Below are 19152 nucleotides of genomic sequence, written 5' to 3'. Positions count from 1 at the left end.
AACCAAGGCATGAGAAAACAAGTTAAAGGCAGGAAGAATGAATATTGAGTGCAAAGCAGTGAATTGGTGTGGGCCATTAAAATGCAACAGCATTAAATAGTCCCATTTTGAGCAAGCAGATCATTTAGTCTAACCATCTGTATAACACATGCCAATAAAAGCCACCCAGCCACTTCCACGCCAACTCCAACAACCAGAATTAGACTTCAGTATTACAGCCTTCAGGAGGCTAAACTGTTGTGTGCCATGGCAGAGAACAGATGAGACCTATTGAGTTTAGTGTGTGGATGCCAGTGGTCTTGGATAGTCAGGAGGTCAGTCTAGATCACTGGTTTTCAACCTGTGGTCCACTATGTCTAAAATTTCCAAAGGGGTCTGCACCTCCGTTCAAAATTTTTTAGGGGTCTGCAAACGGAAAACGGGTGAAAACCTCTGGCCTAGCTGATCTGGTGGTCTCTTCTGGCCTTAAACACTGACTATGACCAACGGAACCAATGCCTGGGGCCTTTCTATGGCAGGGAAGTAAGCGAGATATACCACAGTGATCCTAGCAAATGACCTACACCTTGTGCTGCAGAGGGGAAGGTGAGGGCTGTGCTAACTAGATCTGTGTAACATGAAATATGGTGAAGTGTGATGGTATGGGACTGAGAAAAAGCTCTTTTCTTGGCATGAAGTGGATGCAATTGCCAAAGTGGTTCTTATGTTTTTACTAATTGATAAAAAGACATATTGGCTACTGTGAAGGGCTGACAGTGCTAAATCATGATTGCCCATGTCTGCTTACTAGCAGGAGAATCTGGGACAATAGGAGCACTTTTATAGCAAATGAAGCTACCGAGGAATGATCAAAGGTTCACTACAGACAAAATTAATGCCTAGGTGAGAATGTGTTTGAACTGAAAGGAAGGATCTGATTTGTTAAGAGAATTAAAGCCATCTGCCTGAAATATGTGGCCAGAACTAACTGGGAATTGTCTGCTCAGCAAAGGAAGTGCTATCTAAAGGAAGCAAAAAAGCAGAAGTGGCATTAGAGAGAAAACAACATTGAACAATGGAAACAGTGAGTGAGAAGAGTTTAAAAAAAAAAGAAAGAAAGAAAAAAGGGTGGGGGACAAGATTGTTCTGAGAAAGGTGGCAGTTCCTCAAGAGTAATATAGAGGTTGGGCTACAATAAGAGAGTTGTGCATCCTGCTAGAGTAATGGAGGATTGAACTCTACAACTGGAAGAAGCGAGAGGAGGTAACTTTCCAGGAGTGTGGGCTGCCTATTGTTGACACTTAGAGTAACCTAAGAGGCATCAATAAATTTGAAGCATACCCAAAATTTTGTAGAGCAACCCCCGGAAAGTCACCCCTGGATGTAACTCTCATAAATTGGAAATCAGGGGTCAATTTGAGACCCTAGTACAGTTTAAGAACACTTTTATTCCAAAGCTGCTAGGCCTAGCCAATAGCTCTCTATAGGGGTTGAAAAAATTGGGTGCTTACATGGGATGGGGAGTTAATTAGATCAGCTTGTCCATGGCTGAGAATACGGCTCCATGCTCAGAGTTTAGCATTAATAGGTCATTCCTGCAGGGAATTAAAACAAAGGTGTGTTGTGGCTCTGTTAAGTTCTGCTTTGTGAAGAATTCATTATGCTAAAAATATCTCACGGTTATGCAGACAGAAGGATAGTTTTGTAACTTGAGATCCCATACAACCAACATGCAAAACACTAATAGATGGGTGAATTGCTCTGGAGTACAAAGCCACCTCCTGACACCAGACCTCCAACACCATTAATTTGGTAATTTACATTGACCCTAGCCAATGCACGTTGAGATCACGGAGGCTACATGCTGTTATTTACATGCATCATCAACATAAGTCAAATCACATATTTATCTCTGGTTTCCAGAGCCAGTGTCAGATTTCAGAGTAGCAGCCGTGTTAGTCTGTATTTGCAAAAAAGAAAAGGAATACTTGTGGCACCTTAGAGACTAACAAATTTATTTGAGCATAAGCTTTCATGAGCTACAGCTCACTTCATTGGATGCATTCGGTGGAAAATACAGTGGGGAGATTTATATACACACACAGAGAACATGAAACAATGGGTTTTATCATACACACTGTAAGGAGAGTGATCACTTAAGATGAGCTATTACCAGCAGGAAGGAGGGGGGGAAAGGAGGAAAATCTTTTGTGGTGATGATCGAAGTGGGCCATTTCCAGCAGTTAACAAGAACATCTGACAGGTTTCAGAGTAGCAGCCATGTTAGTCTGTATTCGCAAAAAGAAAAGGAGTACTTGTGGCACCTTAGAGACTAACAAATTTATTAGAGCATAAGCTTTCGTGAGCTACAGCTGACTTCATCGGATGCATTTGGTGAACAAGAACATCTGAGGAACAGTAGGGGGTGGGGTGGGGGGAGAAATAACATGGGGAAATAGTTTTATTTTATGTAATGACCCATCCACTCCCAGTCTCTATTCAAGCCTAAGTTAATCGTATCCAGTTTGCAAATTAATTCCAATTCAGCAGTCTCTCGTTGGAGTCTGTTTTTGAAGTTTTTTTGTTGAAGGATAACCACTCTCAGGTCTGTAATCATGTGACCGGAGAGATTGAAGTGTTCTACGACTGGTTTTTGAATGTTATAATTCTTGACATCTGATTTGTGTCCATTTATTCTTTTACGTAGAGACTGTCCAGTTTGACCAATGTACATGGCAGCAGGGCATTGCTGGCACATGATGGCATATATCACATTGGTAGATGCGCAGGTGAACGAGCCTCTGATAGCGTAGCTGATGTGTCAGATTGTATTTGTATTCTATCCCTGGGTGCCTTTAACGTTCACTTAGGTCTGGCTCCTGTGCAGTGCGTCTGTGGAGTTTTGCAAGGATAAGAGCGAGGTGGTGAGCGGGACCAAGAGAGCAGGGAATCTTTTTGCTGCATTAATCTGAGTGCCAGGTTACTCCTTCCTAATAGCAAGTTTGAGGCCTAAGAGGGGAAGCATGTAGCTTATCCCTCATTAACCCAAGGATCCTTGCACTTCAACCCAGGTCTTCCCAGACACGCCCTGTCCCCTTTCATATCCTACCGTACCTTGTGTTCTTGTGATTAAGAGAGCAGCTATTCAGAGGGCTTGAGAGCTTCAGTGTGTAGAGTGGAGGTTCTCAAACTGGGGGGTTGGGACCCCTCAGGGGGTCGCGAGGTTATTACATGGGCGCGGTCGTGAGCTGTCAACCTCCACCCCAAATCCCGCTTTGCCGCCAGCATTTATAATGATGTTAAATATATAAAAAAATGTTTTTAATTGACAAGGGGGGGTCACACTCAGAGGCTTGCTATGTGAAAGGGGTCACCAGTAAAAAACAAAAGTTTGAGAGCCACTGGTGTAGAGGATGATGCCTAAAGTGGAACCTTACCTGTGCCCCTATCTATCTGCCATTTGCACTTGGGCTGGAGTGCAGCAGTTATGGTGCACCATATAAGGGCTTGCAGGATCAAGGCTTTAATACTTAAGAAGATGCCTGGATGTATAGCTCGAATTTCTTTTCAATATATTCAGCACATTGGCATCCCTCACCCACGTCAGGGGCTAAGCATCACCTGTCTTGCAGCACTAGGGTTTGCAAGTTGGGATAATGCTCATGCTGTTAGCTGCTCAGAGAGAGGTTTTTCTGGTAAGGTGAGGGTAGGGGCTGTGGCTGCACTAGGGGGTGAGGAGTGCTAGATATTCCTGCCACAAGGCTGTGGCAAAGCAAATTCCTCCCCTCCTGTCCTCAAACTACTCCCTTTGGAGGTGTTAGGCCCTTTCCTGCCTCCAGGCACTGCTGTTCATGTTGGAGATGAGGAAAGGCTCCTTCTCTCCAACCCAGCACAGCTTAGGCTCATGAGATCTATTAATGGGACTTTTTTTTTTTTTTTTTTTTTTAAGAGTCCTTTACAAATCTTAACTAATGCCTATAGCCCACTCTGTGAGGTAGCTGAAAGTTGCAACCCCTGTTTTACACATGGGGAAACAGAGGCACGGGGCATTGTGAGAACATATTAGTTAATTTTTGTGAAGCACTCTGGAAATACTCCCCATCTGTGCTCAGTAGTTATTAGTATTCTTAATAGTGACTGTTTCGGTGCTCCCAATAAATGATCTCGCTGAGGAATGGCTTCAGATCCTGCTTATATTGAGGCAACTATGAAGAGTTTAGTTTTCTATCACAACTGACCAGGAGAAGCAGTTTTAGGTTCCAGTAGGTTCCTAAGCAACATTCAGATTCAGCTGTCTGAAAATGTTCCTGAGGTGACTCCCACCCCCACTTGCTTGTCCTTTGCTGTTTCCTTTAACTCTTGGGATACGAGAGCTTGCTGCTCAGAAGGACCCAAATCCTAGCTATTATGCCCCAAAGTAAAGAGATCTATTTAGTGTAACTTGCAGGGCCATAGTACATGCTTAAGCAAATGTACTGATATTTGATCCTCAGCAAAAGAGCCACAGAGTTTGTGAAATATTTCATTACCATTACCATTAGAGTCCTTTAGCTAATCACAACACAGATCATCTTTATGGTTATTTCTTTCTTACTGCTGGTTGTGCTTTAGATAATCTGTGCTCTTGGGTCAGCTTACCAGACACCACCCGTAGACAGCAAGGAGCCTTCTATACACCTAAAAGAGGATGAAGAACAGCCCATTACTGGGGGTGAGGAATCAAAGCAAAATGAAAGAACAGTGCAAGCAGAGAAAATTTATAATTATGTCAGACCACTTGAAGTGATCTATTACTCTATTATGGTAGTGAGATCAGGGTCCCATTGTGCTAGGTGCTGTACAAACCCAAAATGAGAGAGTGTCCCTGCTTTAAAGAGAAGGACTTGCTTGTCCGCTATTAAAGTCATTAAGAGTTGCAGGCACTCAGCTACTGTAGTGATGAGGGCCATGGAAGTACTAACATAGGCTATGCATCAGGTTTGGGAACCATGGGGTCACCTGCATGCAATGTTTAGATTTCCATTCTATATTAACGGCCACAATCCCTTTCTGTCATCTCACAAACCTTTTTCTGCATTCCTAGACCTTCTGAGCTGGGTACCAGATCAATTGCCACTTACCTAGACTTCTTCCATTAAGGAGCTAACTTGCTACTGTGCAGTATGTTCACTAGAAGACAGCACCAGTGTAGGTTTTAAATGTTTATATTCTAATCTTCTCCATAGAAAGTAATGCTTGGGCTAGTGACATCTTAATGGGTAGTCTTTGTGTTCTAGGATTGTCTTGGGGCTAAATTGCAAGGACTAGGAGTCAGCAGATCTGGGTTATAATTTCCCACTTTGCTATGGATGGCCTTTCTGTGCCCCTTTGAGAAAAATCTCTCTATAATTCTGTTTTCCTGTGGGGGATAATACGGTTTCCCTGCTTCACAAACATTAATGTTTGTTAAAGCACTTTTACAGTCTCAGATAGAAGTGGCTACAGAGACAAATTATTTATTGGTAGGTTTTCTGCTGTTTGGGACCAGATCCATCCCTCATCATGGTTCACAAGCTCCACAATCAGTAGTGCTGATACACCAAGTATTTGTAAACCCCAGAGTAGCATTTGCTCAGTGTTGCTAAGTTAGGAGTGAGTTCTGTTACCCCACATGAGTTTTAGTTCAGTAGTCTCTTCCTTCTGCAAAGCACCCTGGAGTACTGTGTGCTGAGAGCACTAGTTAGAAACCTTGTCTTGTACTTTCCTGCAGGGCTTGGATCCAAGGCCCCCCCTGCTTTCTTAGTTTCCCTCAAAAAAAAATTTAGTGTTTTATTGGCCTCTGAATAGGATGCTCACAAGAGAGGCATGGGCTCCTCTCCTAATTTCCGGAAATGGATTATTCAGCACCAGTTACATGCTGGTTAGACATCAGTCCGACTGTGTTAATGGAGCCGTGATTGATTTACACCCAAGCTCGAACCATTTGTTAGGTGCTGATTCGTTCTGTTTCTTTAGCTGCTCTTATTTCCCATCTGTTTTATTCAGGCTGTTCTCCCTTTACTAAATACTTTAGAATAACCGGATCAGCTTTGTTACTGGTTGTGTGATGGGGGGGTGGATGGAGGAAATATCACGATGTACTTGAAAAGGAGGGCAGTTAGGGAGTAAAGTTTAATATAGGGCTCTCGGACAAACCCATTTGACTCTTCTACAGGAGTCTGTTTTTTCTGTGAGAGCATGAAGTGCAAAAGCTGGTTGCTTGGCAACAGGCAACAGCTGTGAAAAAGGAAAATTGTGGTTGATCTGCCAGAGCAATTTTGACAGTTTCTTTAAAAAAAAAAAAAAAAAAAAAAGGCTTCCTGTTTCTGGATTGAATGTTGCTCTATGGCAAACCTGATTTCCAGAAAATGTATTAAATAAAAATCAGAGACTATGTAGCAAAGTAACTCACTTCAGGCTTCACAAGACAATAACATTATATGGCATATGTTTGGTGGCGAAACAGGATAGAATGTTGCTGCATATGGGGGAGGGGAGGTGTATGTGTAAAATATAAAATCCTGGCTTTGTCCATATAATACAAGTCCCAGATTCTACAGTCTGATCGCTGGACTTACGTGCCCTGTGCAGTGCTATGGCTCCACACCAGCACAAGGGGGCTGCCCACATGGATTCAGTTGCAGGATCAGGGCTTGTGTTAGTGCACTTGCTGTTAATTACTAAAGATGGCATTAACTTAAGCTCCAGGTAGGTAAAAATCAAATCCTACTGAGATGAAGCACCTAAGGAGAGTCCTCTAAATTATCAATCTGCGTCTCCCATGGCTTCTTCCAGAACCAGTGGAGTCTTCTACATTGGGCTTTTCCATGTAGGTAGAAAGAGTTTCCCCCTCATGAACAGTATCAAAGGAGTAAATAAGGATTTGACCCTGGTCCCATTAAACTCAATGGCAAAACTCCCACTGGTTTTAATAGTGCAAGATTGGTCCCCTGTTTGCAGATGTTCTATTTCACTGTGATTGCAGGGCTTGGGCTGGATTTGCCAGTTGTTTCCCAGGAACATGAAAAATGTGTTAATCTGCAAGATGCTGAATATCTTTTAGTTCTCAGGCCCTGATTCAGCAAAGCAAGCACATGCTTGACCTGCATGCTTTACTGAATCAGGGCCTCACTGACAATCTGACTCTTCAAAGAGGATTGTTTGCTACTAGCTATTATGCCCCAAAGTAAAGAGATCTATTTACTGTAGCTGGCAGGGCTATAGTGCATGCTTAAGCAAATGTACTGATATTTGATCCTCAGTAAAGGAGCCACAGAGTTTGTGAAATATTTCATTACCAGTAGAGCCCTTTGGCTTCTACACTTAGATCTTCTTTGTGGTTATTCCTTTCTTACCGTCAAGTAGATACATCTGGTCATGCTTTAGATAATCTGTGCTCTTGGGTCAGCTCACCAGACACCACCCGCAGACAGCAAGGAGCCTTCCACACACCTAAAAGAGGATGAACAATACCCGTTATCGGGGCCGGGGAGAAAGCAAAATGAAAGGACAGTGCAAGCAGAGATAAATGTTAATTATGCCAGACCACTTGAAGTGATCTATTATCTCTATTATGGTAGAGAGATCAGGGTCCCATTGTGCTAGGTGCTGTACAAACCCAAAATGAGAGCGTGTCCCTGCTTTGAAGAGTTTATAGTCTAAATAGACAAGAGCGGGAGGGGGAAACCGTTGCAGAGAAGCAAAGTGACCTGCCCAGGCTCACAGAGCACGTCAGTGCAATAGAACCCTGGTCTCCTGACTCCCAATCCAGCGCTTTACCTTCTGGAGCATGCTGCTCTTGCACTGACTGCATTTTTATTTCCTCTGGACATTGCAGGCACTGGATGGCTTTTTCTTCGTTGTGAATCGTGAGGGGAGGATTGTGTTTGTGTCCGAGAATGTGACCAGCTACCTGGGTTATAACCAGGAGGAGCTCATGAATACCAGTGTCTACAGCATCCTGCATGTAGGGGATCATGCGGAGTTTGTCAAGAATTTGCTGCCAAAGTCTCTAGGTAAGAAGTGGATGGGTTTTTCCTTCTTTATTTCAAAGAAAAATGAGATTTGTGCCATGTTTTCCTGATGAAGCAACTAAACAGCTGGTGTTAGATTGTTAATGGCCTGTCCATGTGTTTATAACACAACAGTCACTGTGTTACCTAAAGTGGAGAAGCGCAACCTCTCTGTGCTTTGGAGTCTTGTGTTGTGAGACTAGATGCATTAATATATATAGTGCTCGGAGATCTTCAGATGCAAGCCATTGTAGAATTGCAAAGTGCTGAAATCATGTCAGATGTTTACAGTATTTATTTTTTGGCATTTGAAGAACACTGTATAAAACGCTGTTGTTCGTGCAATTAAGTTAATTCTGTAATGACTGAGATTTTGGTATACCTAACTGCACACTGGAATTTGGAGAGCTGTACAAACCAGTTAACTACATAAAGAAATAAAGCAGGTGTATATTTTGTCTCAGCTCTCAGGGTCTGATCCATCAACTTTTGCACAATGAGAATCTCCCTCCTATAATAGAAACTAATATTAACTTTTTGTAAAGAATGTTCTTCCTGTTGGCTGTCAGAGCCTTTTCTCTCTGCTACTGATGCAACTTCTGCATAGATCAGAATAGCTCATGAGTTGTGGAACAATAAATCTTTCTGGGGCTTTGTGTGTTAAATTGTCTATCGGGAGTTGAGTGCATGCAGTGCACACTTGAGAACACTAGAGGGCAGTGTGAGAAGGTCATCTGGAGAGCGAATAACTGGAGGACGTTTGGGTTTTGAGAGCTAGTGTAAAGAATCCTGTTTAATCCTATCGACTGCCTGCTCACTTGCCAAAATGCCTGTTGCTTAATCTGTATTTAAACTCATTTTTAAAATAATATGCTTACTCTATGTGCAATCATGTAACTCCCAGTAAGAACCTCTATTGGCTACTCAGCCAGAAACCTCAACTAACTTTATTAAACACTCATCTTAAAAAGCTTTGACTTTAAAGGCATGTTGTTAAAGCCGATATGCCAAAAATGTGCCCTGCCTCTTGAATTCTGGGGCTTTTTGGTAGGTTTCAGGCACGTGGCAACAAACACGTTGCAGATCAGATCGAGGGACGTGATCGTTCCCCTCTATTCGACACTGGTGAGGCCTCATCTGGAGTACTGTGTCCAGTTTTGGGCCCCACACTACAAGAAGGATGTGGATAAATTGGAAAGAGTACAGCGAAGGGCAACAAAAATGATTAGGGGTCTAGAGCACATGACTTATGAGGAGAGGCTGAGGGAGCTGGGATTGTTTAGTCTGCAGAAGAAAAGAATGAGGAGGGATTTGATAGCTGCTTTCAACTACCTGAAAGGGGGTTTCAAAGAGGATGGCTCTAGACTGTTCTCAATGGTAGCAGATGACAGAACGAGGAGTAATGGTCTCAAGTTGCAATGGGGGAGGTTTAGATTGGATATTAGGAAAAACTTTTTCACTAAGAGGGTGGTGAAACACTGGAATGCGTTACCTAGGGAGGTGGTAGAATCTCCTTCCTTAGAGGTTTTTAAGGTCAGGCTTGACAAAGCCCTGGCTAGGATGATTTAACTGGGACTTGGTCCTGCTTTGAGCAGGGGGTTGGACTAGATGACCTTCTGGGGTCCCTTCCAACCCTGATATTCTATGATTCTATGAACACAAAGAATAAGCTATGTTTTGGTTTGTTGTAGGATCAGTGCACAGTTGGTTTTAGTCAAATGAATTGTTGCAGCCCTCAGATCAATGCCTTGTTCAAGATAGGTCAAGTCTGTGGCCTATCCACCTTGCCTACATTCTGCTGTTTTGAAAATATGTTGTCTAGTTGGCAGCCGGTATCAAGCGGAGTGCCCCAGGGGTCGGTCTGGGGGCCAGTTTTGTTCAACATAGTCATTAATGATCTGGAGATGGGACGGATTGCACCCTCAGCAAGTTCGCGGATGACATTAAGCTGGGGGGAGAGGTAGAGATGCCGTAGGGTAGGGATAGGGTCCAGAGTGACCTAGATAAATTGAAGATTGGGCCAAAAGAAATCTGATGAAGTTCAACAAGGACAAGTGCAGAGTCCTGAACTTAGGATGAAAGAATCCTATACACTGCTACAGGCTGGGAACCAACTGGCTAAGTGGCAGTTCTTCAGAAAAGGAACTGGGGATTACAGTGGATGAGAAGCTGTATATGAGTCAACAGTGTGCTCTTGTTGCCAAGAAGGCTAATGGCATATTGGGCTGCATTAGTAGGAGCGTTGCCAGAAGATCGAGGGAAGTGATTATTCCCCTCTATTCAGCAGTGGTGAGGCCACATCTATAGTATTTCGTACAGTTTTGGGCGCCCCACTACAGAAAGGATGTGGACAAATTGGAGAGAGTTCAGCGGAGGAGCCTATTAGGAGGCTGGGGCCCATGACTTATGAGGAGAGGCTGAGGGAACTGGGCTTATTTAATCTGCAGAAGAAAAGAGTGAGGGGTGATTTGATAGCAGACTTCAACTACCTGAAGGAGGGTTCCAAACAGGATGGAGCTCAGCTGCTCTCAGTGGTGGCAGATGACTGAACAAAGAGCAATGGTCTCAAGTTGCAATGGGGGAGGTCTAGGTTGGATATTAGGAAACACTATTTCACTAGGAGGGTGATGAAGCCCTGGAATGGGTTACCTAGGGAGGTGGTGGAATCTCCATCCTTAGAGGTTTTTAAGGCCCAGCTTAAAAAAAGCCCTGGCTGGGATGATTTAGTTGGTGTTGTTCCTGCTTTGAGCAGGGTCTTGGACTAGATGACCTCCTGAGGTCTCTTCCAACCCATATCTTCTATGATTCTATATCAGAGTTAAGGCCTATTAGATAAACCCTTATAAATGTACAGACCACTGGACTGAACAACTGTTGGAGCCAATACAGTCTTTCAGGTCCACACAGTTGTCTGTTCATGCTAAACAGTGTGGAATTCATGTTCTGTAGCAAAAATACCTCAGTATGCCAAGCAGTGTATTTAAAACAAAGGATGAATTTGAAAGGGTTGGTTGGGCCTCAGGAAGGTCTTTCCCATTTTCTTCTCCCACCCCTTGGTATTTTCCCCAAAGCCCAGGGAGATTGTGTATAGCCTCTTAATACCTCACCAAGCTTCTGACAGAGGGGGTTTGCTACAGCTCGAGAGGGCTTGTCTTCACTAATGAGTTAACAGGAGTTATAGCTCCATTGTTCCTGTTAGCTCAACCCCCATCAACACACACAAACCTGTCACTCATGCTTAGTGGTGGTAATAAGGTAAGTTGGCTGTCAAGTCTTGGGGTATAGGGCAGACCTCGAGTGAGCTTCACTCATGTGGAAGCAGGCGTAGAGACTAAGGCGTGGTCTGCTCACATAGTTACACCATGATAGTTAAAGTGTGTTTTTAAACTAGTTAAAACAATCCAATCCCCTGTGTGGATGCTTTTAAATTGGTTTAAAACTGCCTTATATTGATTTAGCTTAATTTAGTAAGGAATTAGTTTAAGCCGAGTGACCTATATGCCAAAACAGCTAGGCAAGTTTTTCTCATTTAAGATGTTTTTTTGTTTTGTTTTGGGTTTTTTTGTTTTTTTTTTTCCAGTTGGACCTGAGCTAAGAGTTAAATTGCTAGGTCTTACATTACAGTGAATTTTTACAGCTGAGTTATAACCCATCTAAAATAGTGGTTGATAATAAAAGCATTGACATGACTGTAATTATGGAATTCTAGAATGTATCCCTATGATTAAACCACTTCCAAGAAAAAAAACACTGGAAACTTTTTCATTGCTATGTGATAGACTGCAAGCAGGCCACCATAGGCTCTGCAGCAGGTGCTGTATCGAACTGTAAATAGCACAATTAGCAGTTACTTTCTGACTGATTCCAGAGGGAGGCCTCAGTGTACCATTAAAGTAATATGAGCATGACTTTCCATCAGCCACGTGAGCGCTTCAACAGAAGTAAGGGTGAAAGGTGTCCCTATGCAGAGGGCCAGCTCAAGGCCTATGCACTTCATAAGTCCTCCGAACATCATTTAAGGATAGTGAAAGCGCAAGGCTGGAAGTCAGGAAAACATCTCAGCTCTGCCACTGAATCACTGTGTGACCTTGGAGCAAAGTCACTACACATCTTTGTGTCAGTTTCCCTGTCTGTGATGGTAGTGGTGGGGTAATGATACTTACCTCCCAAGGGTGTTGCAAGGATTAATTCATTAACGTTTGCATAGTAACTCGCACGATAGGGTGCTCCTCTCAGTTGGTTGATTCTAGATGATATAATACAAATAATAAATAATAACAAGGATGAGATTTCAATCCGCATATTGGTTTCATGTGCTGGTGTGTTTGGTGAGTTCCCCATTCTTTTGTGGTGTTTAGCAATTGCTGTCAGAGCTCGCGGTGCCTGGTCTAGAGCCTTATCTAAAAGGGAATCAAACTTATAACACAGAGAACTCTCTTCCTTTGGATCCAGTACTTACCAGTCATGATTCTGGCATAAGAACGGACATACTGGGTCAGACAAATGGTCCATCCAGTCCGGTATCCTGTCTTCCGACAGTGGCCGGTGCCAGATGCTTCTGAGGCAATGAACAGAACAGAGCAGTTATCTAGCAGTCAGAGGCTTAGGGACACCCACAGCATGGAGTTCATCTGTGACCATCTTGGCTAATAGCCCAATGATGGACTTGTCCTTTATGAACTTGGTTAATTATTTTTTGAACCCAGTTATAGTTTTGGCCTTCACAATATCCCCTGGCAATGAATTCCATAGATTAACTCTGCACTCTGTGCAGCAGTACTTCCTTTTGTTTGTTGTAAACCTGCTGCCTATTAATTTCATTGGATGACGACTGGTTCTTATGTTATGTGAAGGGGTAAATACCACTTCCTTATTCACTTTCTTCCCACCAGTCGTGATTTTACAGACCTCTATCATATCCCCCCTTAGTCACCTCTTTTCCAAACTGAACAATTCTAGTCTTTTTAATTTCTCCTCATATGGAAGCTGTTCCATACCCATAATTATTTTTGTTTTCCTTCTCTGTACTTTTTCTAATAGATCTTTTTTGAAATGGAGCAACAAGAACTGCACACACTTTTCAAGGGGTGGGTGTATCATGCATTTATGTATTGGGATTATGCTATTTTCTGTTTTATTATCTATCCCTTTCCTAATGGTTCCTAACATTCTGTTAGCCTTTTCAGCTGCCACTGCACACTGAGCAGATGTTTTCAGAGAAGTATCCACAATGACTCTAAATCTCTTTCTTGAGTGGTAACAGCTAATTTAGACCCCATCATTTTGTATGTAGCGTTGGGATTATGTTTTCCAATGTGCATTACTTTGCATTTATCAACACTGAATTTCATCTGCTATTTTGTTGCCCAGTCATCCAGTTTTGCGAGATTCCTTTGTAACTCTTTGCAGACTGCTTTGGACTTGACTATCTTGAGTAATTTTGTATTGTCTGCAAATTTTGCCACCTCTCTGTGTACCCCATTTTCCAGATCATTTATGAATATATTGAACAGCACTGGTCCCACTACAGATCCTTGGGGGACCTTGCTATTTACTTCTCTCCACTGTGAAAACTGACCATTTATTTCTACCCTGTGTTCCCTATCTTTTAACCAGCTACTTATCCCTGAGAGGACCTTTCCTCTTATCCCATGACTGCTTACTTTGCTTAAGAGTGTTTGGTGAAGGACCTTGCCAAAGACATTCCAAGTACATAGGGTCAGGTTTTCGAGAGCTCCGAACGCATTGGGACACTTGGGGGTAGATTTTGAGAGCTTAGTATGCTGAGTGCATGTTGGGAGCTGAGCTCTCTGGAAAACCTGGCCATTTGTTTTGGACACTGAACTCTTCTAACCATCTGGCCCGATCATAGATGACAAATGTTTTTGAAAATCTGGCTTTTGTGCTTAGTAGGTGCTACTTCACTATAGGTAATTGTGTAGAGTCCTGTTAGCACTGGTAAGACACCTTCTTACTTGGGCTGTCAATAGTTAATTTTCTCATTTAGTGTAAGTTTAGCTTAGCATTACTGATTGTAGCATTTTGTTGTGCCGAGAAGGGCTTGTTGGATTGGTGTTATGTAGCTTCACTGTGGCTACTCTGGCTCCTTAGCCTGGGGTAAGGGTTTTCCCTTTGCCTTGCAGTCTGGTGGTATTAGCTGACCTTCTCTTCTTGATTTTTGAAGAAGGTAATTTCATGCTGGAGCAAATTTGGGGGTGGGGAGTTTATTCACAATACCATCAATGTGACCAGTAATTCTGTATAATCCCCCTTTTCTCCTTGCACCTCCACCCTCTGTGCATTTATGTAGGGGCAGACCTCGATCTCGTCCTAATGTGAGTGTGTGCATTTTCTGTACTCACCACCTACACAGTAGTATCACTTTAAAATCAGATGCATCCTCTACTGGGGGAGGCTATATCTTGCCCTTGCAGTGTAGTAGACTCTGATTTCATAGAGCTTGAAGAGCCTAGTTCAACAGCAGTGGTTGTGTTCAGCCAGCAGCTGTTCTGCAGGGAGCCAGACCACTTGCCTTCAGAATCCTCCTTGAAAGGGAGGAGATCATGGCTACATATAGCCTCTGTGTGGCAGTGAAGTTGATGGAGGTGTGGTCTAGGGAGCTGCCAGTGCTGGGGACCCAAATGATCTTCGGAGGGACAGGCCTGTTGGATGAAATGTCCTGGAACATGCTGACTCATGAGTGATTTATCACCTGCTTCTGTGACTGAGGGGAGGGGAAGAAGGTTCTTCCGGCTGATGCACTGGATGGGAAGTCAAGAGAACTGGGTTCTATTCTTGGCACAGCCACCGACTCACTGTGTGGCTGGGCAAATCAAAGCACCTCTCTATGCCTCAGTTTCCCCCCGTTACACAGAAATAAAAATACTTGTAGTACCTACCTCACTATGGTGTTGTGGGCTGTAATTCATCAACCCAGGAATTCCTTGGACGTGTTAGGCTGTAGAAGTGCAAAGTGTTATCACACCACTGTCAAAGGGGTAGTGTGGTCCAGTGGGTAGGGCGGTGCACTGGGACCCAGGAGACCCAGCTTGTAGCCACTTACCTGCTGGGTGACTCTGGGTAAATCATTTCACCTCTCTGTGACTCTGCTCCCCCTCCAACCCTTGTCTGTTTCAGCTATAAACTCTTTCAGGCACTCTTACTCTGGCTGCCTAGCAAATGCTGATGATGACATGGAGAGGGTCAGGCAGAGAACTCTGATCCTTAACACCTGCTGTTTGAAATGTTCGCTTGTGATCACAGTCTGTGACTCTCTCTTTTCCCCTCTCCCTTGCCATAGTAAATGGAGTTCCTTGGCCTCAGGAAGCAACCAGACGCAGCAGCCATACCTTCAGCTGCCGGATGCTGATCCGCCCCCCTGATGAGCTGGGTGCGGAGAACCAGGAGGCTCGCCAGCGCTATGAGGTGATGCAGTGCTTCACCGTGTCCCAGCCCAAATCGATCAAAGAGGAAGGAGAAGGTAGGGTAGAGGATCATTTATTTCAAACCCTGCTTGATTGCTTTGTACTGCGTCTTGGGGAAGGGAAGGAGGCTGGAGTGAGAAGAGAGGACGAACTGCCCTCTACTGTCCTTATGCAGGACTTCCTTCCAGGAGATTGTAGTTCTTGCTGAGAGCAGCCTTGGAGAGTTTACTTTCAGCCTGCCACATTTGCTGTTGCATTTGGGACGGGGCTTGCAGTGCAGGTGGCACAGGATCAGGTCCAGGGGCAGTCACACAAGTCCTTCTCCCCAGAGGGCCTTCCAAGGGTGTGTCCTCCCCAGTACAGGCCTGGCACAGCCTGGGAAATGCAGACGGGGCAAGTGGAAACGCATTTAGAGGAGTTTGATGTTGTCATTGGTTCTCCTCCCGCCTCTGTTTTTTATTCCAGCTTAAACTACATTTGGAGCCTTTAAATCCTTTCTGACCACTGTGCTGAGCCCCAGGGGTTTGCAGTGCTGTGTTGTTCAAACTCCTGGGGTGAAATGTGTGGGAAGAGCTGGTTGAAATGAGGCTCTAAGCCTGTGTCAGTCTTGAAGAGAAGTCACTGGCACAAGATCTACTTGCCCTCCATAACCTGGAGGGGAATGGAAAGTGCTAGTGAAATTAACTCACCTGCTGAAAAATGGGCAAATCCAAAATTTTGCAAGGCTGCTTTACGCTGCCACAGGGTGACATCCCCCTCCTGTCCCATGCAGAGCCAGAGTGAGGCCTGTGCACCATGGTGAGTGGGACTGAAGTGGGGAGCACAGGTCTTATGCCAGCCCTTTGCCCAAGGGTGAATTGCTCCAACAATGAGAGCACAATCTCCAGCTCGTACATTATCCATTTCCTGTTGTCTGGATTGATGCTGTCCAGTCAACAAGCCTTTACCCTCCCTCCATAAGCAGAGGTGGAGACAGGCTGCCCTTCCCGTGCATCAGGAGAACTCACAATGGAGCATGTTAGGTAGAAATTAAGGAAAGGGAAAGATAAATTGATTAGTATGAAAAGCTGCTTAACAGTGAGCTCTGTCACTGCAGAATAATGGTGGGAGCCCCAATCCTTGAGATGGGTAAGACTGGACTGGACTGCACGGCACAGTCCTGCCCTGATCCCCAGTGAGTGGACATGATGCCCTAATACAAGGGCAGTCAGTAGGTGGACCACAGGCCAAATCCAGACCGCCAGATGCTTTTGAACAGACTGCAAAATCTTTTTATTTACTTATTGTTGTTATTTTTGTATTATTTTCTCTGGAGTCTGGACCTTGACTATACCTTGACCAAGAAATTTGGACCTTGACAAAAAATAATTGATTGATAACCTGCCCTAACAGGACTTCTCTAGCTCTAATTTCTGTTACTTTTATCTAGTGCCTCCAGTGGTGCTAGGAGTGTTTGACAATTGTTGTAGTGCTGCATTGCCAGTGAGTTTCAGGCCCCAGTCAAATCTGTATAGTTGCACCTCTGCCCAGGCTCCTGATGGTCATAAGGGTCACCCTGTACAGATCCGATTGCAGGATCAGGGCTATGGTGCGTATCCACCACTGATCTCCAAATGGTAGAGGAAAGAAGTCTTCTTGCAAAAAACCTTAACCCTCATTTCTGTGTACCAGCCGTTATTTTCCAGTGTATTGACTGAATTAATCCATTGCGGTTTACACAGGAGATCATGATTGGAAGGAATAAATTACAGTATTTTATGACCAGATACTTTCCCTGGAGCCAACAGTTGTTGGCTTTCAGTGCTGACTATTATTGTGTGGTACTTCTGAAAGGCCTTACAGTTAGTTCCTCCAAACAATGGAGTTCTTTCCTCTCCAGCAAACGTCATACAGCTTATAGAGAGGCCTGTTGTTTTGAAGGCCTAGGTGACAGATCGGGTAAAGGCATCCAGAGTAGGATGTGGCTGACAAGTACAACAATGCTATTTTAATTAAAACATTGAATTGCAAGTGGTTTCTATAACACTGGACTCGCACTTTCCCACTCTCCCCACCCTGTTCTGTTACGGCAGATTTCCAATCTTGTCTGATATGTATTGCCCGGAGATTACCTCGACCTGCAGCTGTCACCAGTTCAGAATCTTTCATGACCAAGCAAGATACTACAGGTACTGTTCTCAGTGAGCTCGGGGGAGTTTTATGCTGGGGGATGCTAAGCATTGTTCTGGGTAAGGAGCCATCTTTGCAATCAAAATGCTTCCAGGCTAACAGCATCTTTGTTCCGCTAGAACTGTAAGATGATGTAGTTCTTGCAGATGTAGCATCGTCCCAGAATTTCATCCAGCCAGTAAGATAATGCCACAGGGTGCTAAACTAAAACAGTCTGCAAGGATGGCTGTCTTGAATCTAGCCAGCCATACTTCCCCCTTAATTAAAATGGATACTTGTACATTACACAGTTTTGAAGAGGGTAGTGAAGTTTCAATACAAAACTGGTGAACAGATGAGAAATGCTCTATTTCTGGTGCGTCCCCTAGGTATTCATGAATGAGACAAGTTGCAGTGTGTGCATGTTCCTCTATTATTGTTCTCTTCATGTCCTCAGTCAGTCATTTAGTAAAGCTGCCTGGATTTCAGTATCCTCTATAGGTAGATAACTCCTTGGACATATATTTCATTTTTCTGATCTGTGTAAGGACATCCCTAGTATTATCGCTGATTGCCTGGCTGATGTCAAGTTGGATGCATCTGGATTTGTCATGCTGAATTTAGACTAGAGAGAGGTCTTGTTGATGAGGGTAACATGCAAATGTCCTTATTAATGATCTTTTGGGGCCTACCTACTATGTTACTCCAATTTTATGCCAGTATAACCTCGGCAAGGCTCAGCCCACTATACATACTTTGAGTATAGCTTCTAATTTTAGTTGTGAAAGCTCATTTCAAAACAAAGTGTGTGTGCGTCTCTAGCTCTGTGTGTAACTATATACACATGCCACACCGGGAGGATAAGAGTGAGAGCTGTATAAGTGACTTCTTTTGCACTGCTTCTCTATCTGAAAAATGTGAATTTTCTTTCCACCCAGGTAAAATTATCTCCATTGACACCAGTTCCCTAAGAGCCGCAGGCAGAACTGGCTGGGAGGATTTAGTACGGAAGTGCATCTATGCTTTCTTCCAGCCTCAGGGCAGAGAGCCATCTTATGCCAAACAGCTATTTCAAGAAGGTAACAGACTTCTCTCTTTGCTGTACTTTGCCTTGCATGTTGAGCTGGGGTGGCTTCAATCAGAAGCTGATGCATAACTCTTGTTGCTGGATAAGTGCTTTCTGGAAAAAGGGAATTCTGCACTAATAATAAAGTGCCAGTGAAGCAGCAGAAAAGACTCGGTAGCACAGAAATGGCTTTTGCAACTGGAGAGGCTGGCTGTGGATCTCACAGCATTCAACAAACTACCATTCAGATCCCAGCTCTGCTACAGTAACTTGCTTAGGGGATATGATTGGCCCAAAACTCATGTATGTCATGCCAGGCTAGAGGTTTGTTCACACCCTTCTGCAAATAAAGAAATGAGACAAACTTCCAAAGACCGACTGTAGTGACTGCATTGAAACCAGAGGGTGACTTTTTTTTTCCTCCCACGCTCCATGCATACATTAGCCCCAGTGTCAAAGTCCCATGACTGATCTTCAAGCTCTCCTCCTTTTCAGTAGTTTTTTT

The 19152-nt window shown here is 43.9% G+C and overlaps 1 protein-coding gene and 1 long non-coding RNA gene across 20 annotated transcripts in view; one reads left to right on the top strand and one right to left on the bottom strand.

The window, feature by feature from the left end:
* The window catches only part of NCOA1 (nuclear receptor coactivator 1), a 360042-nt gene that overhangs the window by 278975 nt on the left and 61915 nt on the right, over positions 1 to 19152 (top strand). For 18 of the 19 annotated variants that reach the window (XM_043510052.1, XM_043510045.1, XM_043510046.1 and 15 more), the window contains 4 exons: positions 7835 to 8012; positions 15310 to 15489; positions 17506 to 17601; positions 18520 to 18660. In XM_043510052.1, coding sequence (XP_043365987.1) covers positions 7835 to 8012; positions 15310 to 15489; positions 17506 to 17601; positions 18520 to 18660 — 595 coding nt within the window. Of the gene's footprint in view, positions 1 to 882; positions 1064 to 7834; positions 8013 to 15309; positions 15490 to 17505; positions 17602 to 18519; positions 18661 to 19152 lie in introns of all 19 variants that reach the window. The other variant, XM_043510060.1, reaches the window with a different exon arrangement.
* LOC119852480 lies at positions 2682 to 12720 on the bottom strand. The gene is made up of 4 exons (XR_006279656.1): positions 12173 to 12720; positions 7353 to 7449; positions 4618 to 4656; positions 2682 to 2871 (listed from the first exon to the last, which is right to left on the bottom strand). It is a non-coding gene; the product is annotated as an uncharacterized LOC119852480 (long non-coding RNA).

This window comes from Dermochelys coriacea, chromosome 3 (genome assembly GCF_009764565.3).
Source record: "Dermochelys coriacea isolate rDerCor1 chromosome 3, rDerCor1.pri.v4, whole genome shotgun sequence".
Taxonomy (NCBI): domain Eukaryota; kingdom Metazoa; phylum Chordata; order Testudines; family Dermochelyidae; genus Dermochelys; species Dermochelys coriacea.
This window is presented reverse-complemented; position numbering and strand designations above follow the sequence as displayed.